The 26714-nt window shown below is 38.0% G+C and overlaps 1 protein-coding gene across 1 annotated transcript in view; it reads right to left on the bottom strand.

Moving 5' to 3' along the window:
• Positions 1 to 26714, bottom strand: part of FRY (FRY microtubule binding protein) — a gene marked incomplete at its 5' end in the record, with an annotated part of 202829 nt that overhangs the window by 19657 nt on the left and 156458 nt on the right. The window contains 12 exons of the mRNA XM_082304133.1: positions 1728 to 1917; positions 3132 to 3295; positions 6871 to 7032; positions 7582 to 7782; positions 13570 to 13740; positions 14795 to 14869; positions 15728 to 15889; positions 16969 to 17148; positions 17895 to 18035; positions 23127 to 23297; positions 23390 to 23487; positions 25217 to 25818. Of these exons, the coding sequence (XP_082160259.1) occupies positions 1728 to 1917; positions 3132 to 3295; positions 6871 to 7032; positions 7582 to 7782; positions 13570 to 13740; positions 14795 to 14869; positions 15728 to 15889; positions 16969 to 17148; positions 17895 to 18035; positions 23127 to 23297; positions 23390 to 23487; positions 25217 to 25818 (2317 nt within the window). The remainder of the gene's footprint in view (positions 1 to 1727; positions 1918 to 3131; positions 3296 to 6870; positions 7033 to 7581; positions 7783 to 13569; positions 13741 to 14794; positions 14870 to 15727; positions 15890 to 16968; positions 17149 to 17894; positions 18036 to 23126; positions 23298 to 23389; positions 23488 to 25216; positions 25819 to 26714) is intronic.

Raw genomic sequence — 26714 nt, 5'->3', positions numbered from 1 at the left:
CCAAACAAGGATTTTGTTTCACAGTTAAATATTTTGGCAGTACTTTGCATTGCAAGCCTAGCACATACAGGGCTTGTTTCCGAAACTTCCTGTTGGTGAGGGTCAGAAGTCTTTTAAGTTGAGTAGCAAACTTTGATGGTGAAGACACAATACAATTCCAGACAAGCTGGGATCTTATGAAAAAAATCTAGGAAAATAATACTCCTATGTTTTAACCCTGAAGAGGAGAACAAAGCAATTTTATAAACTAAAATATGGCTGTGACTCCAGCTAGAAAATTCTGGTTTGTTGATACTATTAATACCTTTTTTTTATTACTGTTATTCAGGGTTTGCTGTTATGGAAAATTTTTTGAGAGCAGTGTTGGATCTTTCTCCTCCAGTATCAACTGAAGAAAATGAGTTGGCTGTCTTTTGAGTATAGGGCAAGAACAACGGCAAATGCAGTGTGTGCATGCCAGGATTTGGAGTTAAACAGGTACTTTACAGGTAATGTTTAGGTCTTGCATCACAGTATTATTTATTTAGTTTTCAGAAGTGTGACATCAGTTCCTTTTCACCTCTTCAAAGAGAACAAAAAGGACAAATAACTCTCAGAACACTTGAACAGGGCTATTAAACTCTAGGAATGACCTAGTGGCAAAAAAGCTGAAATACACATCGTGAAGAAACACAGGACTAATTTTCAAAGTTGAACTGTCATGCACTCAAGTCAGCACTGTTTTTTATTTTCCAAATGGTTATTTATCAGTGTTTAAAAGAATGCCTATAAGGCACCCATATTTACAGTGGTGTAATATTTAAAGGAGGACACAGTGTGCAACTAAAGACATGCAGTTAACTCCAGTGGAGCACAAAGGCAACAGGATGGAGAAGAGATTCATATTGAATGATGCTTCTTTCTTCTAAGGATAGTCTTAAAGATACAAAAAGATCTTTAGATTGTATATTTATTAGCGGGGTACCCATTGCTAATAAAAAATTGTGTACTCTGAGATCATGGGTACTTAAACTCTGCATGAAGTTACCTGGTTGCTGTGTACACTGCTGCAGCATGCTAAAAATCCTGCAGCTGCCTCATATAAAGCAGGAGAAACAATTAGAAAAGGTTTTAAAACTAATTACAGGTAAAACCAGACAGTCATTCCTTAGAACAGCTTGTACATTTGACTCCTTTTTTTTTCTTATCTTTTTGCAAGATGCGTATCTTTGCGAGCATACAGTTTTAGAAAGGAGAAATGAATTTCTAGTCTTCAGACTCAATCTCTGGAATTTATGTTACATGATGGTAGCTGGATATTTCTATTCAGATGATTACGTACAGAATATTTAATAATGTTGACATTTACATGGGCATGGTCAGATTTCAACAGTTTGAGATGAAAGAACAGATTAACAATAGTTTGAGATGAAAAGGCAATTTCCTGTCCCTTGCAGTTATTGTTTCAGGCTGTTTGTAAAGTACTGAAGAAAATACTCTTTAAAGCGGATCCACATTTTATAACGTTATCTCCAAACCTGCAAGTATGAGATACATGCTATTTTTATGACAAAACTGGTCCTAGAAGACGGTTCTGCATGAAAATCTAGTACGGCAATTCTGCAGCATGCAAAATTACAATGGTTGTATACCTAGTAGTTCATTACTGGTACTACTGTCGAGAATCATCCTAATAGCCACACACAATCTGAACATTTTGATTTTGTATCTTAAACTTATTTTCTCACCTTAAACAGGGAAGAGAACACATGAAATGTATAAACTGCACAGGAACCATCAGAGTCGCACATGAGCTGGTTGATATGACTACGCCAGGCTTCTTCTGCATCATCACATGCTGCTGGCTGAAATGCAGCGAGGATGGCAGAAAAAAATGGTGAGGGAGGAGGGGAGGTATTTCGATCAACATCTCCAAAACTGAAGGAGAAAAAAAAAAACTGTGATGAAAGAAGAATACCAAGAAGGTGGCAGATAAAATACACTATAACAGAGAGTTATAATCACAGGACCAATTACAGCACCTTTCTAAAAATATTCATGAACTTTCAAATTACTTTTGAAGCTGGCAAGATGTTGGCTACAATGAGAAAAACCTCCAGATCAGAATCCCTGGCTTCAGGCCATTATCATCTATCTTGCTCCATCCCAGAATACTTGAATAGTTTTATTGTACCATCATTTGGACAAAGAAGGCTGAAACTTCACAGGAGGATAGAGCCCATGAAGAAAAACTCCTCTTCTAGGAAAATTTGGTTATAATAATGTATAGCAGAAGTACTTAAAAGAATCTCAGCATGTACAAACATTATATATACTGACCTGTTTGGTTTTCCCCCAATGTAGTGGATTGGAGAAGATCTATCCCTTCTCCACACTGTTCTTGGGACAGAGCATTATTTTGGCACTCCATGATCAGTGAAACAGGCTGACTACCATTTTTAAAGGGTACTAAGCTACTTGATCTTGGGTATTACTCTTTGGGATGGAGAAATACTTCCTATGGCTCCCAAGAACAGCAACTGTGATTCTGAAACATGTGGCGCACAGACAGAGAGGGTTTCTTTATATATCCTCATTCCTTTCCTTTCCATAAACATCGGCTGATTGCAGTCTAACTTGGCATCCAAAATCTGAAAGAGCTCCATAAGGCATGGAAAAATCTTGATGCTTTGTTGCAACATAGACTGGGGTCCAGCCATGCTCACCAGCAGCCTCAAGAGTATGCAGATGGGATTTTTGACAATATTGTGACTTCCTTATGACTCATAAGAAATCAGAAGGATGAATACATGGCTGATCTATTGAACAGCTAACTAAGCAGTATTTCCATTACTGTGAATCTTTATAAATCCTTTTTTTTCTTTTAATTAAATACATTATGTATATAATGACTAACTGCATAGATGGATGTGCAAATCATAACTTGCTTTTTCTAGAAGGAAAATCTTGGGGTTTTTTTGAGTTGTGTGATGATTATGCAGGTAATTAGGGCATTGTCTTCTCACTGCTCTAAACTTATGAGAATTTTATAACTCCTGTGGCCAAAATAGCCATTCCATTAACTAACACCTTGTTACCACTTTGTTGTACAGTGTAAAAGAACTTTTATGAATAATAGCATATACAAGTACCTAGCAAGAGCAAATTGTTCCAGCCTGTCAACTTTCTCTTCAGTCTCTGTCATATCCAGACTAAGGCTATCACTGCATTCAAATGCTCCAGGGAGTTCATTTGTAGATCCCGAAAGTTCATCCTCATGGACTGCGGTATCTTGTTCTTCATGTACAGCTTCAGCCTAGGGGAGTGAACGATGATGTCTTAGAAAACAGCAAATTAATAAGTTCATTCCACTAATAAATAGAAAGCATTTAATTAAAAAAACCACCTGACAACATGTTAAATTGCACAGGTATAAAGCCACAGATTATAAATTATATGAATCAAGTTACACTTCTTCCAAAATACTGTATTTGCTTAACTTGCTGTCTTGGATCAATATTATTTCTAAGGCATTTCTTCAACTTAATTTGTCTAGCAAAGAATTTCAGATTGCAATGCCTTTGGCAACATAGCAGAGAAGTATTTTTTCAGGAAAAACAATAGGGTTCTTGTTACTGTCAGGCTGTCCTTGTCACTTCCCACTTTATAGTGTCCAAGAGTGTATTAAAGCCCTTCAAAATATATTGAAAACAATCACTGTCTGGAAGGCTATATGCATGTTTAGAACTGAGAATTATTTTTAGCATGTCATTTACATAATAACTTCCACTCAAGAGGAATCCAAAGCATTCTACAGGCCATTAAAAGGATGATGCTTCTGTCATTTCCTTCCTTTTTCATCCATTAGCAGCTAAGGCTCTTGATTTCTTTTTGAAACTTCCCCATTTCTCTTGCATTTTTAGTCTGAACAAGTTTTCTTTCAGTTTTAATCTTTTGGGTTTTGCCTGCATCATCCATAGCATCCTGCAAAGCTGTTCCTGTAGGGATGACTGCAGTGGGCAGCTCAAACTCTTTCTTTTCTCTTTGGGGTATCTCATAAGGCGTGTGTTTGTGCACATATGCATACGTGCATGTACATATATGTGTTGAGAGCTGGTAGGAAGGGAAATCCATGCCAAGTGGAATTAAAAGAGAAAAGTGGCCTTCTGCAGGTTACCAGACCTGCTTGGATCCTAAAGATAAATTCTGGGGATTTGCATTTGTAAAAATTAAACAAGACCTGTATCAGAAAGGACAGGATCAGAAATTAAGTAGGAGAGAGTTTTTGTGGTTTGTTTTGTTTTCTAAGTGAAAGGGATAGGAATATTCCCGAGTCCAGGGTGGATGAAATGAATCAGAGCACAAAACATCTTGAAAAGAGAAATGAAAGCTATATGGCTGAATAACCAGAATAGGAACCAGAGCAGTTGGCAAGAAGCATAAATGTTTCCTGCTTCTTCAAGAAGTAGTTAGCATTAACCACTTTCAAATATGAAATATTAGCTTGAAAGAACCATTGGTTTGTTCACTGCAATGGCAGTGTTTGTATAAGGAAAACACATTTTGATGGGATAGGGTAAGGGAGGAAGAAAGAGGAAGCAAACACCTCCCACCCCTGGGAGTCCAATACAATGCCCGAAAAGCAAAATAAAAAAGTGGATTCCGAATATTCATGCAGGATTGGAGTATACTTCCAGAAATCGGTGAGTTTAGAGAACTTGAAAAATATGTAAAATAGTATCATATGAATCTTTGTATCCCTCATAGCATTATCCATCACTGCCTTCTAATCCCTTATAAATACTATCTTAATTATTGTGATCACTATCTTTAATAGAAAATAAGTTTAACTAATTTCATGCTGTTAACAATAATACCTGGATTTTGGCACTGAAACATTTGAGAAAAGGCCTACTTAATCAGTCTGTTGCTCTCATTCACTGCATCTATTAAAAGTTGAGGTGATATTTTTGGTTTTGCTTATGATACAATAACTAAACATTTTTGTACAACACTAAAGAAGTAACAAAAATTTTCCTCTGCACTGCTGACATACCATCAGCTCTCTGACAATAAGAACTCAGAGGAAAAGAGAAACAGGAAAGAGCTCAGATCTTGTGTTATCAAATTAAGTAAAAATTATTTAAGTGCAAGTTACAGGTTTTCTGACTAAAAATTGGATGACTTCTTCCTTAAAATAAATATAAACCCAGACATTTTAACTTTGTTTATACTGACTCCAGTTTGTTTTGAGTAAAAATACAGAAGTATGCATACTGGAAGAAAATATCTTTCAGGCAAAAAACACTAAGAAGGCATTATGTGTAAAGTTATCAGTTCAAATGTCTGGCAAATCCCTGTCAACATGGGTTATGTATTTCACCAATATCAAACCTGTCTCAGGACTAGCTGAATTTGCCTGTCAATCCCACAAGAAACTGCTGTGATTTTACATTCTTCACTTATTTACTTTTATCCAGAGCTTTTCATTTTTTGATGAACACTGGTGCATGTCTACTGGGACGTTAAAGAAGCTTTCACAGTAAAGATTCTAAAACCCCAGGCATATATGAAACTCATGAACTGTGATTTGCAATTCTTAATGTACATACTAACAGCTACTGCAGCTGGATGCATGAGATTAGCTGCAGTCACCACCTGCAAACATATCTGTTCTGACTGCAGCTTCCTGAACTGAAGTTCTGCCAACTGCTGCTGCTTATGGTTGTTACGTGCTAACTTGTCTACCAACAGTTGTTTTGACAAATGATAATGAGTTTATCTTTTCCATAACCATTATTTTGAGAGGTTCCCCTCCTTTCCTATCCTTACCCACATTTCCCTCCTCCTGTCCTTTCTTCCTCCTGTGGAGGTTTCTGATACAAACAATTTATTCAATATTCAGCACAATTCCAACTTCCTTTTCTGTGACCTCTTCACTAGAAGCTTCCAGTACTTCTGTTACATGGAGTGCTAGCAGTACCGTATCAATTTTTTGTGCGGCTGCATTTGGAGGGGACCAAGGGCAAGAACTGGAATGAAAGCCGATGATTACGCAAGACAACTATATTCTTGCCCTACTTCATTCTGCGGAAGCCACCCAATTCAGACATGACAGAGAAAGCTGTACTGGTAAGGCAACAGTGTCATAAAGCCACTGACCACCCCCACTCCCCCAGGGATTATATTTCTGGAGAGACAGCGAGAGGAGTAGGTTCACCTGATCTTCCACAAACAAGTATTATTAAACAGAAAATTAAAGAAACCGTCCCCATATTGAGAATTATTTACCAACCTTACATTATGTTCATCTTCTGATACAACTGTCTGAAATAAACTGTGCTGAACATGGTGGTTGTATCCTTGCAAATCTTGCCTCTCCCCACCCCAAATGGCTTAATCTTGCAGTCGTGAATTTAAAATTTCTGAGTGTCTGCCAAAAGGCAAGAACTGAATCCAGTGCACACAACTGTACAATAGATTCCCACATACAGAAAAATCTCAGAGAATACACGCATACACCCACCACATGAGTTGGCATATCGTTCTTTTAAATCAGCGTGAAGAACAAAAGAGTATTCCCTTAGGGTTGTAACTTGTAACTAGTTAATGAATTTGTCTTCCAATGAGCTTGTAGTATCTTGGTGCATATGTAGTACAATATACTTAAGAAACAATAAATAAAAACTTTTAATAAAGAAATTATAAGTAGAAAGGAAAGGGTATGGATGTGCAGGAGCATATGAATGTATTGTACTATGCCATTATATACAGAAAGTCAGAATGTACTTGCTTTCACAGATCAAACCCTTCATGAAAGTGTAAGTAAAATAAACTTGTAAAAGTGTTATGTAAAATATACACTGCAGTTGAAAGTAAAAATGTATTCACCTTAGATCCTTCAGACACTTGGAGATTATTCATATCAGGCAAAGCCACATCAAAGCTAGATGTTCCTATATTAAAATGATGAGGGTCTGCTGAGGTTGTGTCACATGATGTAGAAAGTGAGTCAATATGATTTGCATCCTCCGATGGAGAAAGAGTTATAATCTGTTTAAAAGGCAACAAAAGCACATAAGAACTAAGTATACAGTTACCCTACCACATACTGCTTTTATGAACAGGCAAAGCAGACGTTGTCTTAAAGAGCAGTGACAGTGGCTCTCTTAGTTTGTACATACGGACATATTATAACGCTTTCAATGCTTCTATCATAAAAACTGTATGCACACATCCCAGAAGTGAACAATGAAAACCTGACACAGTTTACCAAACTGGAGTCTTGCCCTATTTCTTTAAGTATTAGATACATCAGAAAGATTTACTACTGGCCATTTGTCCAAAATTGTCACATAGTAATTTCTGGAAAAAAGGTCAAATAATCACATCTGACGCTTCCTGTGTTTCAAACTTTGCATTAAAACTCCTGTTTACATTTGCAAATAAGGAAAAATCAAGCAGCGACAAAACACCGCATCGAGTGCCACCCCCCCAATTTCAGCTGATGATTAGATTGCACCTGGGCAAGAGGAAACTAAAAGCCCAGCTTATTTAAAAACAAAACCTTATCTATTCTTAAATTGCAAGTTTGCAACTTACTAGGTCTGAGTTCTCCAAGATTTGGCTGGTGGTCAGGTCCTCCTCCTCCGATGACTCATCGGAGTCCTCACGGTTCATTTTGTTCAGGCTGGGCGTGCTCCCTGAGAGCTGGCTCTCCTCCAGCAGCTGCATGTCACACTTGTCCAGGCTATCCAGGGACCGCCTGCGTACTCCCCAGTTGAAGTTGTCCATGCTCTCACCCTGAAATCAGATATAGGGTCGGTTTCCTTGATTTGAAACTCATCGTATACAAACCACTGATCATTAGATCAAAGTTAGCTCAAGAAATATTTTTATGTAGAAATATAATAAAAACTTGATATAAACATTATTTTGTTAAGCAATAATGTAACAGGAGCATTTATAATTTTCCAGCGCTTCACCTGGAGATAAGAGCAGAAGCATGGAAATGACAGTTAAATGAAGATTCATTCTTTTCAGTATTAGATATTTTTCATGCATTTGCTGATTTAAGAATTCGTTTTTGTAAGTACACATATACACACACCTCAATACCAGGAGAGCAATGACAGGCAAAAGAAAAGTTTGGAAGCAATTTTAGAGGATTTCCACGATGTTTAAAAATATTAGGAGCACAGTTCATAGCAATGGTTCAATTGCAAAACGTATGTTAAAGATTTTAGATTCTTTACATTATAGTGATGAGTAGATTTGAATGAACCCTCCATTTACACACAAAATGTAATAGCTAAAGCAGCACACCTTTTAAAACTTTTATTCTAGGCCCATATTGCTTATTTTTGTCACTTGAATTTATTTGAATTATTTGAAACTATACTTTGAGAATAACCTGATTAGCATTGCCTGAGATTTCACATTTTATGGAAGGACACAGTCAAATGGACCAAACATTTTATATTGACTTTCAGTTCTGATCCCACATGCAGCTACATAAAGCCAAGTGTATTAAGCAAATTGCATAACAATTTGTTAGGCTGGTGAACGGGTACAAAGATCACTTAATTTCTTTCATGTAAAAAAATGACAATTAGTTTTCCATCATTTTTCCATTTGTTTCCTTTATGTATTTTCCAGTGGACTGTATCCCTTTTCCCTAATTGCGGTAATTCTCTTGCTCCCTTCTTCAAGTCTAGCCAGGGTCGTCTCGGACAACTGCTCCTGTCATGGACCTGCAGAGGCCAAAGGGGCCCTACACAACATGAAGGGTCTACCCAGAAGTACCCAGCTGCAGTTTGGGGTACTTTATCTAGGTGAAAGCCCTCAACCTTATATCAACATGGGAAGGAAATTTATAGAGAAAAATGTTTCTTTTTAAGGTTCAGGGCTGACTGTTTAAAACAAGACTCTGTAAGATGCAACACTCTTAAACAAGCAAACCAACTGCTGAAAATTCAAGTTGACAGTAATCTTTTAAATATGAATTTGACAAAAATATAGTTCTGCCTAAAAAATATCATAAATATTATTATCAAATCACTGATTATGAGTATCTCCTGGGCTTATGCAAATTAAAATGACATGCAATCATAGAGAAAATGTCCCTTAAGCAGATTTGTAATTTTAAACACTTGAGTAATCCCCATTCAGGACTACTTAGATATTTACTGAATGGGGACCAAACTGCATAAAGTGCAATTAATTCAATCGCAATCTTACCTCCTTAACAATCAACAAACTTGCACAAACAGATCTTATTTTGCATCATTGTCCTTTAATGCAATGGACTTTAGAAAGAGGGAAAGTTCAGTTTCATGACACAAAGCTTACCATTCATGAGCAAACACGAGGAAAAAAGAAAAAAAACTTTAGGGAAAAGACAGTCCAGAAATGCAAGAACTGTAATCCACAAGAACATGTAGAACTAAGGAATGCACTATATGCAAGAGCAAATGAACTTGAAATTGTTATGAAGCCCGACACATTATTGGAAGAACCCTGTGTTTTCATCCTGGGACTGAGATCCTGTGGTAGTTTTGTGTGGGAAGAGAATAGAATACATCTAAGACTTAAGAATTAAGTCTCTCTAAATCATAAAAATCACTGTTCGGTTCTCAGCTATTTATTTTAACAAATTCTTTGGCTGTCCATCCTTCCCCACAAAGGCTGGAGGACACATGCAGCAATGAGACATCCTCCAGAAACACATCAGTTACTGAACTAACAAATGACAAAATGACATAAATAAGCAAGCGAGCAAGCAAAGATGACGGCCATCCTCATGATGTCTAGTACAGCGATCAGTGAAATCTGCAGCCCATGTCTATGGGAATATTTCTTGTTGCAGTTTTATTCTGCAATGTCTTAAAGAAGGAAGCCAATAGAAAGAAGAGAAATGAAAAGGGACACTTCTAGGGCATGCAGTTAGAAGGGGGAGTGAATTAAAAGTGAGGGAAAAGGGTCAGAGAGGTGAAACAGTATAACCCAAATACCCATAGTATTTGGGTTAGCGTAAGCATGCTACAGGAGCACTCAGGATCATACTGAATTTAAACAAGAGGTCAACACATGTCTGTGAAGATGGAGTTGTTGTTTTTACAGTCTGTTAAGCAATCTTTCTTTCACAGTTAATAAGCAGGAGGGAACATGTATTTGAGAGGCTGTTTATTTTTATCTGCAACAGGAACAGATCTATCTCCTATCTGAAAAGCCACCAGTAACAAACACCAATTCAAAAGAAACCAGCCACATATTATAAATGTGTCTGGCCAGCAGTGAGCAGGTACCACACAGGACTTCCCACAATCACCACCCTCTGGTAAAGGAGCAGATGTGCCATTGCGACCACTTTAAACATTACGACAACCCAGGAGAAAGCAGAGACACAGAAAGGGCAGTAAAAAGGGCAGTAACCCTATGTGGGGGAGAGCAGCGTAGCTCCTCCATAAAGCTGGTAAGAATCATGCAAAACTTCTTTCACACAAGTTTTTACCTGATTGACCTGTACTGACAAAGTATGCGAAGTTAACAGAGTCGCACAAATATTGTAGGGTATAGGCAAGTGTGTTGTGGAACTGCATTGTAAGGCACTATCTCCATATGTTTGTATCTTTTAGAGCACAGGCATTTTGAGACAAAGATTTTCTGGGGGTTGTGTTTGCATAATAACTGATGTACAAGCTATCAGAAACAAATATGCAAAATACTGTTGTTGTTGATTTTTGTATCATTTGTACAACTCATTACAATTCTCTATCATTTGAGTTCTCTCTATACATAGATAAACTGCAAGTTTAGGTCCCAAACAGGCAACCACTGATGCGCCTTTCCAGTTTTCTTCACAGGGTAAATGAGTCCCCCAAAGTTGGTATGAGTATACAGCTGAATTAAATTGAGGTGTATGAATTAATTTATTTATTAAATTAAATTCAGGCTGGTAGGCAATGATGTAAACTTTCTGAAGAGGTCTTAGGTATCAGCTTTAGCAAGATGCTAACAGGAGCGAATATACCACAGCTGAAAAGCTGGAAATGATATATAATTTGCCTATGGCAACAAATGGCCCAAACTTTACTATATTATAAATAATAAAGTTCTTTTGTTTCTACATGTTATTTATGCACAAAGGTACTAAAAGGAGAAATGGCTCAATTTGAAAAATGCTGATATTAGAATTGAGATATTTTAAAACCTGTGAAGACTGTTGAACATGTCAAAAATGAACTTAAAATGAAGCAGAATTTTTGAAGAAGACCTCAAAAATATTTCTAATACGAGACAAAAAATGAAGCACCTGTCTGAAGTGCCAGCACACGCACACCCACCCGCCCACACACACACTGAAGAGGGGGAGGGCAACAACAAAACTATGATGTTATTCTATAATACAAGTTTGCAAGAAGGCATAACATATACTGGCACATCTGAGTTCAAGTAGCATTCTTACCTGAAGTTCCTGGGTAGCAGGTATAACAGACAGAAAAACAAATAGAAAGAATCTATGTAAAATTACTGTATTAAAGACATCATAGACAAACATTTGCCTGCAATTGTAACTAATATTATCACAGAAACTTCAACTCTTCATCCTATCTTTTAAGTTTAAAAATAATCATTACTTGCTTTCATATCTTCATGAAATTTCAAACAAGTACATCTTGTGGTCTGGGGATGATACAAGCATCACTGGCCTGTTTAAATCATAAGGTTTTTTTGGAAAGACTATTTGTGCTCTTGCTAGCTTAAGTTTTCTAACACTGTTTTATTCATGTTTATGAATATATCAAATTCAGACCTGATGTAAATGACGCAGTTTCAAGTCAGTCATTAGAGATGTAGCCTCTTACACCAGGTTTGAATTTGGCTACAGTACCTATTTATTTAAAGCAACAGTAAGTCAGTCTGGACTAAACCTTGGAATGCAAGGTCTCAGATCCATATCAATTTAAAAACTGTATTAAGTAAAAGACTACATTTTTTATTTTACTTCACATAAAACTAGAGAAGCTTAGTATCTGTTCCACGACCGACTTAAGACAATTAGTATATTGATTAATTTAGGCCTCAGTCTTGAAGTTAGCCACACATATAAAACAAATGTTTGCAGGGTCACAGTCCATGGAGGTAAACTCATTTTGATAGGAATTGTTCTGCACAATTATATATAATCTGTATATGGTTTTAACTGGTGAAGAGAAAGAAGAAATTCTTGAATTTCACTGGACAAAAAATTATCATGTGGTATTTAGTCAAAATTGCAGTCCCAAGCCCTTGTAATATCTTGAAAGCATTTAAGACACAGAAATGATTGCAGACGATATACTTTTTGACAAGCAACCTGGCATTGCTGTTTTATCATTTATCATTGTTTGGAACATTAAAGCTCCTTCATAATATTTGGCTAATGTATTTTCAACCATTGATGCCAACTGCTTTTTCTTTTTTTTTTTTTTTTTTTTTTTTAGCAAACTCATGGGCAGCTGTGAGCCAAAATTACTATATTTTGATATAGAGAATCCTGACCTGGAAAACCAGGACTCTGTGACATCTCTTTCCATTCCTTCATCTTTTCTCTTCATTGGAAAAAAAATTCAGATGTACATGAGTTCACACCTGAGGGGTCTGTTTACCTTAAAATTATTTTATTACTGTAATTCAGCTAGGGAAAAAACTGATTATTTCCTCTTGTACACATGTTCTTCTCAGGGCTAAGAGAGATGCCTGAGAGAATTCTTGTTAAAATCAAGTCCAGATTATGACAAGGCAATTTATTAAGCTGTTTGTTAGGTTTGCTGAACATCTGCACCTTAAGTACGTCAAAAGAGCTAACGATTTCTGAACTTTTAGGTAGCAACAAAATTGTTAGACTTTTTTGGCAATGGATATTCATTTTTGGCCTTTCAATCTTTGCAAGGTTAAAGGGTGTAGCCCCCCCAAAAATTCAGCAGTTCTTCAACTTTTTCCCTTCAGCAGTTTCAGCTCAAGGGGAGCTGACAGGCTTCACCTGTCAAGACTTGATCTGGGCCCTCAGGGTTCTGTTTAGCTCCTGCACAAAATGATGAAATCACAGACACCTGAGCAGAGTGGAAGGTACATCTCTCTAAGCGTTAGTGATTTCATCAGCAGTTGCAGGAGTAACAACAGCCTGAAGGCCTGTGAATTCATGTTTTGGAGGGTTATTCATGAACCGAGAAATTTGGAACAATTCCATTTTATGGTTTTTTAATCAGAAAATATATTTTTGTTAACAATTTAGACCTTTAGAATTGTATTTAAAATAAATTCACTTAAAAGTAAATTCACTGAAAAGGTACTAGAACAGAGGCTTCATCTGCCAGTAACAGTTTTGCAGTGTTTCCTAAAGTAGATTCAGAAAGGAAGGGTGTGGTAGCCTCTTACTGTTATGCTACTGAAATAAACACTAAGTGAACATTATAAATAATCTGAACTCAAAACTAAGTTTACAGTTATACAGTTAAAGTTTTCTGTTACAAGAAGAGTATAGTGTTTAGTAAAAAGAATATCAAACTGTTTTAATAAAAAAGCTGTTTCAGAGAAAATATACTGTACCTCCCCATCTTCCAGCTCAACATCTAGGAAATCAAAGTCTCTAAAGACTCTGAATTGTTGTTCACTGTTTGAATCATCCATGTTCTCCTGCTCCCTTGTTCCGTCTTCTGAAGACACCAAGCTCGTCTGGTGCTCAATCAGGTCCAAATCACCACAGGAAGAAAAAATTACCTACAATTCAAAGGATTTCTCTTGTAACAAACTGTTCCCTCTGGTTGTTTCTTCCTAAAAGCTGTAATTGGTTGTTCAGAAGACTGTATTTCCAGTACACACCTAATTCCTTCACTGAGTATTTTTAGAACACTCTTTATTATTTATGTTGGACAGGTGCCTTCAGATTAAACTTGTACAAAGAAACAACTTCATACTGCAGGAACACGTCCAAGAATATTACAGCTACCTCCTAATGGCTGCAGATTGATGTTGCCTGTATGTTTGTATACATTTATAGGAACAAAATTCAGAGAACTTAGCAAAGAAAATACTGTCAAGGGGATGAGATACTAAGTTCATAAAAAAAATCTCTAGTTAAAAATTATGTTCAAAAATACGTCAAGATTAGAAAACACAACAAGCTATGATTTTTCAATTCCTACTAAAAATAATTATATCTGCAATTTAGTTGCAAAAATTAAATGGTCCCTGTCTTGCAGAAATGAAGGACCTGTTCACCGTAACACAAGTGATATACAACATATTCAAAAACACTCAGAAATTTTCCTTTCTCTGTAGAAAATATTTAATAACTATTTTAAGAGCTTCTTACCCTGGATGATCTATTGCCCGTTTCCTGGCATCAGATAATATATAAATTTTTAAAGAGTAACATCAGAGCTACTATCTAATGGAAAAATCAGACACACACCCCCCCGACCCCCATTTTATTTCTGTACTTTAGTTTTTTACTTTGTAAAGACTCTAGATTGGGAATACCAGAGGTCATTACTCTCTACCCACTGAGATGGCGTAAGTAAAACCTATAGCATCACAGATCTCACAGCAAAACCATATGTAGCTCTGTAAGTAAAGAGTCTTTAAGTGAGAGGGCCATTCATTCACTGGTGTATATGCTGAGAAATGCAGCGTGGGCCAGTACAAATGACAATGACAGTAATGTGACATGAAACTACGCAAATCAGGTCAGCAACTCCGGGAAACAAAGTTCTTCATATTTAAAGTTTAGGACACAATGAAACAAAGAAATGGTCAACACAAGGCTACTTACTGAAGGGTTTTTACTCAGCCCAACTTCCTGACCACATAGAGAAAGGACGTGCACCAGCTTTTCCTTTGTCCTTTTCTAGAAAACAAGATGTTTCTCAAGTGAGCGTTATTTTAACCACTGATTCTCTTGGTGTCTAGAACCGCACATTAACAATTTTTAATTAGGACGAACCAACCAAAGAATTAGTCATTAAGTGCTCAAAGGGTTGCTTTCAGAGCAACTACACATACAAGGAAACAAAAATAGCTGTTAATGATTTTAGTGTTTATTATTTTAAAATTAGCCTATTAATTCTATTGAGCATAATAAGGAAACATTGGATTGTGTGCATCACTTCAAAAGGACAGTTCAGAAGCTTAAAAATAAGGACATGCATAATTATTTTTTGCAGAATTGGGCCTGAATCACTGCTATATAATCTGCTATATAAAAAAAAAAAAAAAAAGCAGTAAGTGCATTTATTCTGCATGGTTTTATTTTAACTGTCAGATAACCAAAACCAATAAGGTAATCAAACATCACTTTTAGGAAAACTGTTCCAAGGAATTCTTTTTACCTGATTTCCCATGAAAACAACATTTAGAAAGTTGCACATGCTGTCTGTATCTGTTCTTCTTGCTAATATCTGAACTCACCTTTCATTCTTAGCTAAATCTGACCTAGAGTTAGAGGTCCTAAAGAGATGCATTTCCTATAGGTTGAAAGAAAACCACTGACTGGAGAGAAAAGAGACATAACTCAGTCCATTTCTGAGTCCAAGACAGACATTCAGCACACACAGTGAGTCAGATGCTGTGCTGCCACTGCCCCAGCCAGCCAGGAGCACTGCGTAGGGGACAGAGGGCACAAGCATTTAAGAACTTAATGTGCATTAATTCAGCTGCTCTGAGTGCAACTTGTTAATGAAGAGTGGGCTACTTTAAAGGAGTTTACCTGAGAGTACTGGGGTCTCTTCCAGCTCACAGGAACAAGGACATTGGAGTTAGATCCTGATGAGGTTGAAGAAGTGCTTCGGGTGACAGCCATTGCCCTGGGTTTACCATCTCGTCCAGAAGAACTTTGCAGCTCATCATACCGTCTCCCAATAATTGGAGTCTTAAATAGAGAGTAATTATTCACTAGTGCTATGCTCCAGGATGAACTTATAATGGGACATATTACTTCAGCTGCAGGAAAAGATTACTCTGAAGACCATCTACAGGGGTAAAACAAGGAGTGCCCCAAATTTCTTGTCACTTGGTATGTATGTTATTTTCCACTGTGAACGTCTCAGTAACTATTGCCATACGTAATAGCTAGCGCTTATGCTCATGAATAGGTAATACTCAAAACAACTGTCAAACTAGTTTCTAACATAAGAAACAGCAAAAAACCCAGAATGCTTACGAAATTTATTTCAAATCCACATTTCTTGCACGTGTTTTTTAATGGGTTTTTCCTAAGAGTGCTGAGCACTCTGTCCCTGTTCCAACACACAGCAAAATGCTTTCTTGGATTGATGACGGGATTTTTCCTCAGCATTTTTCTAGAACTATGCCTACATGAAACATCAAGAAGAAACTCTTTATACAAATAGTACAAGATGCTCTTCTTTATTCATATTTCCTTGTAACCCAAAGTCTCACTATTATCTATATGAAAAAGTCTATAATGCTGCAAAGTCATGCAGGTTCATAACTATAAATAGAGTTCCCCATTAAGGTCAATAGGACCATTCAGTTCTACAAAATTAAAAGGTGTACAGGGTTTGCAGGATAAAGACTGATGTAAAAGAATTCATTCAGAAGTCAGAAAGTATTCCCTTAAAGAACATACTTCTGTGTTTAACAGTTACAGAGAGCACTGGCATCCAAGTATAAAATGCTTGGAGGGAGATTTTACATGTATAGTATACTTATATATTACATTTGGCATAATTGCAAGATAGCTTTTCCACCAGACAATTTTAAACACAACTAATAATTCCTCCCCCCCCAAACCTAATTAAAATCCAGAAAGAGCCCTCCAGCATGGGTCATTATATAGGTCACTGTGGATCGAGAAGAATTTAAGAGACTTTCAGTTTTGTAACTTTCTTTCCCAGTTTTTCAGCTTTCTTAAGGAGCAACAACACATGTTTTAGGATTATCAAATGATAGAAGTAAGGTTTTAAGTAGCAGAATCACAAATAGTACCTCGGAAATATCAAAATGAAACTCTAAAGTCTTCCCTGGTAGCTCCTTGGAGGCACTGTTCCACACTCGATGTATTTCCATTTTTGAAAGATCGCTGTGTTGATAGGATGGTAAAACTAAACTGGCAGAGCGAGAAACTACCAACTTCAGGATATTCAAGGCTTCTCTCCAGTGAATGCTCTAGAAATAGGTGTATTTAATCAGCAAATGGAAAGAAAGATTCACACACATTCAAGATTATTTACATTTTACAGTCATATTTTTTACCACATGATAAAATGTGGAATTGAAATATTACTATTCTTTCTCTCTCTTGGCCACTGACAAGGTATGTACTTGCAGAATAATTTCAACAGCAGAGACCAAGACTTGCCCAAGGTGTCATTGTCAGGGAACTGGCCTGCAACCTGGGAGACCTGAGTGCAAGGCCAACTTTGGCAAAGGATTTAAAATCTCCTACCTGAATGCCTTAATCAGAATGAGTAAATATAAGGGCCACTGCAGAATTCCCATTTAACAGAAAAGCTGACTTGACACAGGCTCTTTACAGTTGTGAATTCCTAGTAGAAATATGTATTTTCCACTTGCTGAGAATAAGGTGCAGAAGTCTCTGAAGGGAAGTGCTTATGCCACATCTCCCTCGCGCTAATAATTAAAAAGAGTGGTCAGTCAGGCTCTGCCTGGTATTAAGCTTGCTCCTGATGTAGTGTAGCTGCAGCCTAACCCTTCCCACCCAGCGAATGCACAGCTGGGCATCTGAGGACACGCAGCCTATTAGGCATCAGGATGTTTACAAACTAGATACCACACTGGACAGTCGCAGTCCTCCCTGCTGATCTAGTCTTAAATTCTTACAAAGAAAATCAACTTATGGTAGTAAATACTGCTAAGTTCCTATGTTAATATAAAGAAGATATGGTATTTACCTGTACATATTTTTCAATGGTTTTTAGCACTTCCATGTTAAACTGTTTCACAGGAATAGCTGAGAGGTCCATATAACTAAGAAGACTATAGATCATCTGTAAGAGGGATTGTTGCATACTGGGAAGGCCCTTTTCTAGAAGCTGTTAAAAAAGAAAGTGAAAATAACTAAGTTTTGAGACATTTCTTCTTATGGAAAAAGCTACTAGTTTCATGAATACCATTTGTACTGTTAACCTCTCTTCACTCACTGATTTTGCGATGCCATTTTACAATCATTTTACAACTGATGATGATACAAGTGTGAAATAAAAAAGAGCTTTAAGTTGGGAGCCAAATGCTAGCCTGTTTTGATAATGAAACATACATTTTATATATGCCTGCCCTAACTTATCCAGAAAACACATTCAGCAGTTGAGTAAACTGGCAGATAGAATTTACACTGTAATTGGGGAAGCACATCCAATAAAAACAGGGGAGTATCTTTTTATTTCTACCTTTGCTGAAAGTCAGTGTGAAAAAAGAAAACATGCTGAAGAAACAAAACTACTACTATTCAGACATCAATATATATTTATCCAAATATACTTCACTGCCAGTGCTCACTGGCTGTAACTGCCAAGGAAACATTTTCTGTTAAGGAGGAGATGGAGTCCCTGGGCTCTCTTACTGTAGAGGCTAATACAAAAAAGGGCTTGATCTAAATCCCGGAATTTTGGAACACCTGAGTGTAGATCCCGGAACACCACAATGAACCTTGGAAATGCAACCGTGCTCATATATATACATGACAGTAATTCAGGAGGCATACAGACAGACGTGCTATGTTTGCACATGTGTGTGAAATATCTCAGCTGAAAATTTCCTGGAAGGTAGCACGTTCTTTCATTGGCGACAGGTCCTGTCCCACCCCACAAATTTCAGAGGCAATCAAATGTTATTGCTGGAGGTTACCAGAGGCTCAAGACTAGACTCTATCCTTCCGTTCAGGGCAACAAAAAAGTTCTTCTAACACTGGTTACTAGAGATATTAGGATCTAGAAAACAATTATTTATAAAAACTCTATGCTGCCTTATGTCTTCCACCAGAGAAAAATTTCAACTGTTATCCAAGTGGAGTCTAGTAATTTATTAGATGCCCTCACTGGCCTGAATGACAAGACTCCTCTTTTTATTGAATGAGGAGGCTTCATGCCAACCAAAATGGAATGATCAGTTAGGACACACACGTATCTCATCCTGCTAAATATCTTCTGATTTCTTTCATCAGTAAAAGTGACTAGTAATTAGTGATTCATAAAACAAAGTAGGCAAATTCCATTAACAGCACAATAGATGGAACTCACTATGCTTTATTCCTCTACAAAAAGACAGCAAGAATTCTTAAATTAAAGGTACTACATGGTAACCTGCTTCAGCCCATGGATACCTTTATTGAGAGATAAAACTTCTTTAGCAATTCTTCTTTGAAACAGGGTTATAGACTTTTTCTTGCCTTCAATTAGGATCCTGCAATGGAAGGTTTGATTCCTTCCTTGTAAATAGTTTATATGATCCAGCACATCTGCCGGTATACCATTTCAGTGTAGGAATAAAGGATTAGAAGAAACTATCTGGATGAGAGAGAGAAATTTTTTTGTTCTCTGACAGAGGCTACTGCATCAGATAATCACTTTTGTGATAGGAAAAGGAATTCTTGTGAAATAATGGGAATTTTGTCTCTATTGGTGGTTAGAAAGCTGCTCTAGGAACTTTGTGTCTGAAAGCTTCTCATTTCCATTCCAGTTTGTGTAAATTTGTTGACAACAGAACCCTTTGACTTGAACAGCTCTTGCCCCTTAAACTCTAAACATTTGTGGACTGCCAGTTTTCACTTGTTCAGTGAGAATATGTGGTGGTTGATAGTCCAAGTGTGTACTTAAATACATCATGAATTTGTAACAATAAAGAGTGTTTCAGTTTAAAATAAGAACAGCAACTTTAAAATGCATTTAGTACAGTAAGAATTCTTTTGCTGCCAGAAGTAACAAAAATTGCAGCAAGAGGGAGTTGCGGTAACACATCATTTGGATCAGTGAGTTGCAGGACAAAGAGTTTCCACTGTATTTGTAAGAAGAAATCATAATTATTCTCAGTCTTTTTTTTTTTTTTTTTTTTTTTTTGACTCTGGTCCATATGAACTATTTTGAAGAATTGCGGATTCCTCTCTGTTAGTGTGTGGTAACTATGCAGGTCTTATCTGGGTTTAGGGATCCACACTCCGTTAGCAACATTTGTCCTTTTCCTGAAGCAGCAACTAACCTAGAACTAAGTGGAGAGCAGAGCCTGCTCCTCCAAGGGCTGCCTTGCCTGGGCTGGCTGCTGCTGGTTGATGCGGCTGCTGGGGTGCTACAGGAGGATACAGTTCCCTTTGCCCCTCCAAATCTGGCAGCAGGTGAGAAGAGATGCTCAGCTCTTAGGCTATGTTAGTCAGTCAAACAAACGTTTTCTGTATCCACCGAGGAAATAAAGAAGGCATTTCACACGCCATGTCTGATAGACAAGCTGTTAGTGGGATAATGCCTGATCTAGGACACGCTTTCCCTTGCAACACAGACATTTTAATCTCTAGTGACTCATTGGTTTTGAACAGGTTATGAATGCTCATGCTTCTATCACAAGCAATCCTCTATCTAACAGGGAGGAGGAGGAAACATCTACCGTGAGCACATTACTCTCCACTATGTGGTTTCTTGTCCCTTCTGTATTAATAGCGCTAGCTATTTAAGTCCAAGCATGACCCTGGACTTAATGAATCATTAATTTAACATGTGACCCATGTCAATTCAGATATGCTCCTAGAATGATTGTGCTATCATGGTACAAGGTTGATTTTTAAAAATTAATATGCAAAAATTTAACATAAAATCAAAGTAAGCTTTCAGCAATGTGTTTGTATGCTGATTTTGGTAGTGGAGGTTCAAAGTTCTACTGCGCTATTAAATAGCAATTTTTCTTCATCTGTAGACTGAGATCCCCAAGTATCTTCCTAGAAGAAATTATCACTTTTCATTGATGGAGCTTTAATATGTAAAACTGAGTAAGGAGCACTGCTTGCCACTGTAAGGTTTGGATAAGAACACAGTTGAAATGTCTTGTTCTATGCCAGGATCATACCCCTAGCTGACAAGCAATTACCTGCCATCAAATAGGTTAAATGCAAATTTTTTGTCTGAATGGCAATAATTGAAGCTTTTACCTTCTGCTGAGAGCATTTGTTCTTATAGTCTTAATCACTTCTGGTAGAAAGTCCCCTTCTGAAGGTATACCTGTGTGTTTGGAGGGGTCACTGTTGCAACACAGATTTCCTTTGTTATTCTTAAGCACTGCATGTCTCACAATTTCCCTCAGGCCCAAGCACTGGGGACTGAGCCAGGATTGTTAAAGCCCGAGGCTCTGTAACCAATGGCTATAACATTCAACTGCAGATTGCCCAGTGGGGCTGTTAACCCATTTGGCTTTACCTATTGACAGCATATCCCACAGTCAGTTTACAGGAGACAGGAGCACATTGTTTATCCTGGTCTGGGGATTAACTAAGAAGAAAAGGGGAAACATATTCCGAATGCTGGAAAAATCTTTTTCATGGCCACAGCAGACTGAACAAGATGGTTTCTTGTCTCTCGCTCCTCCTCCAGACTGGCAGCTACCCTATGCCCATACAAATATTCCCAGACATGACTCAACAGAGCTGCAGTCAATGTAAATAGAGAAAGGAAGTCGTGCTTACTACTCTGTCATCCTGCGATGATGGTGCTATGTGAGGAATGTGCCTTAATTATGGTCAAAAACCTGCCTGACGTGCTGTTAATATAGTAGCATGGTGCCAATCTACAGCAAGGAGGAAGCGCAAAGAAGGAGTCTCCAGATGCATGTCTAAGCTCGTTTTGAGGGGAGCAAGATCACGTGCAATGGCCTTTGTGGAGGTACTGCAGCACTAGTAACTGTATGTAGAGCGCTGAAGGGAAAACAGAGGGGCAAACACTTTCCTAAGGCTGAGAAAGCAGAGGAGAAAGAGTTTAAACCTCAATTTTTACAGCATTTGTTTATTAGGAATACAAGTTTCTGCTGTGAAGGAGACACTTGAGTCTGGAGAATTCAGAGTCATTGTGTTTGAAGAGCTGATAGTTTTTTAGAGTCTTCCAAGTTTGAAAACAGACTGAAAAACCTCAGGGTCCTGTTTTAGTTTCCTACAGGAGAGTCAAGGCTTTCACCATCCGTCAAGATCTGATATGATTGTTTACTGAGAGCCTCCACGTGCAAACAAGGTGAGGAATTGCAGCTTGAGGTAGCAGGGCCAAGTTCGCTCTGAAGTCTGAGTGAGTGTGGGAGCACAGCCTGGCCTCTCAGGCTCTTGAAATTCTGTGGATAGCCAGTACCAGCGATGCCTGAGGAGTTTCTGTAGATCCTTTGGCAGGGGGGAGAACGAATATGCTCCAAAAAACAAAGCTCCTCCAAAGAAGCTAGTGAATTCATGTCATGGGTACAGAACTGCCTTCTTGCTGGGTGAGAGGGGAGACTGAAGGCATCTCACTACAGCATAGAAGTGAAGGGATAAATCTGAGAACTGTACAAGAAAATGGTGTCCTGATACTGATCTGACACAGGAGGTAGAAGATCAAGTGACCTTAAGCTAAAGAACAGAACTGAGCCTTGGATCCCCAGTAACAACACTGCATCAGCTCTACACTCCACATGTGAGAAATGTTAGGAGTAAGCGAGCACAGGCAAAAACCTGGGCAGCAAGATGATCCCGTTCAGTGTTAGAGGAATGCATACAAATTGGTTATCAAGAACCAGATCCTTATATAGCAGATGGTATCTTGTTTATGCTGCTAAACCCCTTCTCGAATTAGTCCTCCTCTTATTTTCTTCAGTGGGATCTAAATAAATGTTGTCCAGTTTTCTCTCTTTCACAGTGGAAAATCTGACCGGCTGATAAGTGAAGCTGCTTTAAGATGTATCATCAGCCCTGCAGACCTTTGCTGGCTTTTGTTTTAGTTTTATATTGATTTCTTTTAGTTCAATATTGATTTCTTATAGTAATTCCCTTTCTTTCTGCTAATTTCTGCTTTTTACTCTTAATTATAAATAACAGCTACAGAGAACCCCCAGTAATCTGCAGGCAGACTTCAGCTCTTTGGGTTGTTAGGCAACAGAAGAGTTCAAACAGTAAAAAGGCTTTGAAAACTTACCTCAGCCAAATACGTAACCATACTCAAAGTAATATCAGCAAATGCTTCATGAAGGTAACGGCAAACCACATTTACCCAGGTAGCACAGTCCCTTGTATAGCTGTGTGTTTTATAAAGGGTCATGACATGTGCAAGATTTGATAGCTTGGGGTTCTTCTCCTCCAAACAAACCTAATTAAATATAAATGTCAAAACACATTAAGAACAAGGCAACTGCATTTACAGGGTCTGAGGATGTACAAAACAGTAAATAACTTTGATACCTGAGCAATCCTTTCGGCTATATCTTTACAAAACTGGTTTGGGCTGTCAAAATGCTGAATTAAATGGGGCAGGAGACACAAAACATTCAGGGGAAATCCTAGAACAGGAAAATACAGAACAAAATGTGTATTTTGGACAGCAAAAGCCAAAGTGATCTTCAAGTTGGTATTTCGTTGGAGGTCACGGTTTCAATATTACGTTAGCTGTAAACTCACACAGACTCTGTCAAGTTGTTTACGCCACTGGCCATGCCGCATTTGTCTTAAAGGGGCCTTAGTTTGAAAATCCAGGATATCATTTAGGCAACAGTACTGTTATAAAGCATGAACCTATTTCTGCAAACACTACTGCACAAAAAGGTATTTACAGGATAAAATATCTCACAAAAGTATATATTTTATTCCTGTTAGAGAGTATGTTTATCTTTTCCACTTAACGGGCTTATTGACAATCTTAACTGGTGGCATTTTCATTACTGCTGCTAAAACACAAGAAGAGATTTAGTGAGTGTTGATAAATGAACAACTGTTTTGGTCAGGCTCCTAGGCACAGCTTCCATTGTTTTATACTCTTCGAGTTAATAATAATAATAATAATGATGAATCAAAATTCTGATAGAACTGGTCAAATGAGACTACTCAAATGGTGTTTTTGAAGCTAGGAGATGGCTCCTGCACCAAGTGCCAGCCGCTGTCATTAGCGTAAGGGCTTTGTCTGGAGCTGGGATTCAGCTCTTCTGCACCAACTCATAGTTTAAAGTAGCTGATGAACTACAGACAGCAACTGTAACTGGGAGCTGTAACAAAAGCTGCCTCAGTTCAGGTGGGAGCTCAGAGTTCAGAAGTCAAGAAATTGTATCCGGCCACAATCTGTTTTTTGAAAAGAAAGAATCCGATCTATGAAAATATCTTGCTAACCATTCGTTCCCTCCTGTTCTACACAATTAAACAAGTTGCCTAAGATAGGAGCGTAATACCCCTAGGCTTCCTCTATACTCAGGGAAAAGAAAAAGATACCTCCAGATGGTACCGTCACAGCCCAAGTGTGAATTGCCCAGCTGAAGTCCGGAACACAGGCACCACACAGGTGCTTGAGAGATGGGCAGGCTGTTCATGGCATTCATCCCCTCACTCTGTGTCTGAGCTTGTTATGACATAGTTGTGAAGCCTGTACAATTGTCTTAATACCTGTGTTTCTGACTGAGACAGAGGAGTAAATATCTGGAACAACACAGAAACTCTCTTCAAGAAATATAATTAAGAAGTGGTCACAACCTCAACTAAATAATTGGGAATTTCAAAATGTTACCTTATCTCCTTATAACCCAGGCCTCTCTCCTCACTCACTAATGTGCTATTGTAGTTTATCTAAAAAGTGTACAAGAGTTTTCAATATTTGTATTTCTAGGAAAAATCCCATGAAGCACTAATTTAAAATCAAATAATTTGTGATATTCTCAAAATAATTCAGTGGAAAAACTAGCTAAAATAGGTTCTAGGAAATTTCACAGTACATCCTTACATATGTTTATTTTGTCAGCACTCAGAAACTTTATATGCTGCTAAGCACTAGAAATGAAATGTGAAATAATAAATGACCGCTTTCCTCCAAAACCTTATTGTGCAATAGATTCATTTTTCAGAAACATGTTATATTGCTATGAAATTTCCAAAAAGCCCACCCAACTCAAAGCAAAAGTACATTATGCTATATTAGAAGAGAAAGAAAAAAATGCCATTTTTGGTTTTGTGCAGATGATAGCCTAATTCTGTCTTCAAATGTCAAAGCAATGGAAACTGAAAGAGAGGAAAGTACACTGGTCTTACCTATAGCTTGAGAGGAATCCACCATGGATATTCGAGACACTGGTGTCAGCAAACTAAAAAGCTGTAGTGTGAGATCAGTGGTAGTAAGGGAGGTGAATCCTTTCAGGAGTAGCTGCTGAAGCCCTGAGAAGTCTGCCCACTTCAGCTGCCCTTGCAACTTCTCTAACTTCTCCCGGTTTTCAGCTTTATCAAGTGGCAAATGAGCCAGAAGTTTATTCAGCAACCGCAATGCCATTAGATATTCAAACTCAAAATCTGATTCCATCAAAGCTACAGCAACCCAGAAGATGGTGGCCAGTAGGTTGGTTGGATTGTTAATATGGGATGGGTCAGTGAGACTGTCTTTTAGAGATGATGAACTTCTGGTTTTAGAGGACAGGCCTTGTTGGGTGCACGCCTGAATTCTATCTAGTGTGGCACTGCGCGGTGGGTCCGAGGACTTGTCCACATCTCCAAACTTTTTGGGTACAGAGAAGCTCCTTTGGTGCCTGCTTCGCTCAGCAGTGGCTGTGTTACCGCTTGCAGGATTCACATTCAGCTGTCCTGTGCTCTTCCGGTTTGCAGTCAGTTTGGTGCTTGATGTTAAATCTGGTGAAGATGAACTGAACCCAAAATATATAACATACGTTGCAATGTGTGAATGCACAGCTTGAAACTTGTACATACTGGATGCAAGTTAAGTATTTATCAAACTGTAAATAAATATTTAAATAGGAAAAGTAAAACACCACACTAGCTATTGCAGCCTGTCTTTTTTTTTTTTTTCCCAGAAATGCCCACAGACATAACTGAAGTGAGGTTCATGTGGCACTAAATCAAACCAGAGCAGGATAGTCAACAGTCTAAACAGGTAAGAACAACATGGGGATAACAGATACAGAGCTGTGAAGTGACTTGTGGAAGCGCCCATATAATGAGGCAGTGGTAGAACTGAAAACAATTTTGGTCTTTAAAATGCCCTCATCAGTGGAGCAAACCCTGAATTTGGCACAGCTGGCAGGCAAAATGCACAATGGCTTACTGGCTAATGTGAGAACTGTGGGAAGAAAAACCAGCGTATCTCAAGCAGAACCACAAATATGCCACATTATCCTCAAGAAATGTGTCATATGGCTGCCTAGGTTCTTGCTAGTACAGGTCCTTCAGAAACCTTGTTGTCATTGCATTGTCTGCTGCCTGTATCCTAAGATCTCTTCAAGATGGTTTACAGAAAGCGGAGGTGTTTCAATTTCAGTGACTGATGCCTCCTCATGGACTATCATGTGATGATCCAGACAATCCTTATCAATTATCTCTACAGATGAACATGCTGTGTTGATACATGCAAGGGAAGTTTGTTCTGGAGAACAGCTAATTCCTGGCTCTCTGGTCCCATTCCTACCTCAAATACTATGAGTCCCTACTGTCTACAATACTTGAAGAGGATCTCATGGAATCAATAGTGTCAGGGTAAAGAATATTGCATCCCACTGCTTTCCGGAGTGTTTCTTACTTTCTG

The sequence above is a fragment of the Platalea leucorodia genome, assembly GCF_965183815.1.
Source record: "Platalea leucorodia genome assembly, chromosome: 2".
NCBI lineage: Eukaryota > Metazoa > Chordata > Aves > Pelecaniformes > Threskiornithidae > Platalea > Platalea leucorodia.
The sequence above is the reverse complement of the archived record's forward strand: the minus strand, read 5'-3'. Positions and strand labels throughout refer to the sequence as shown.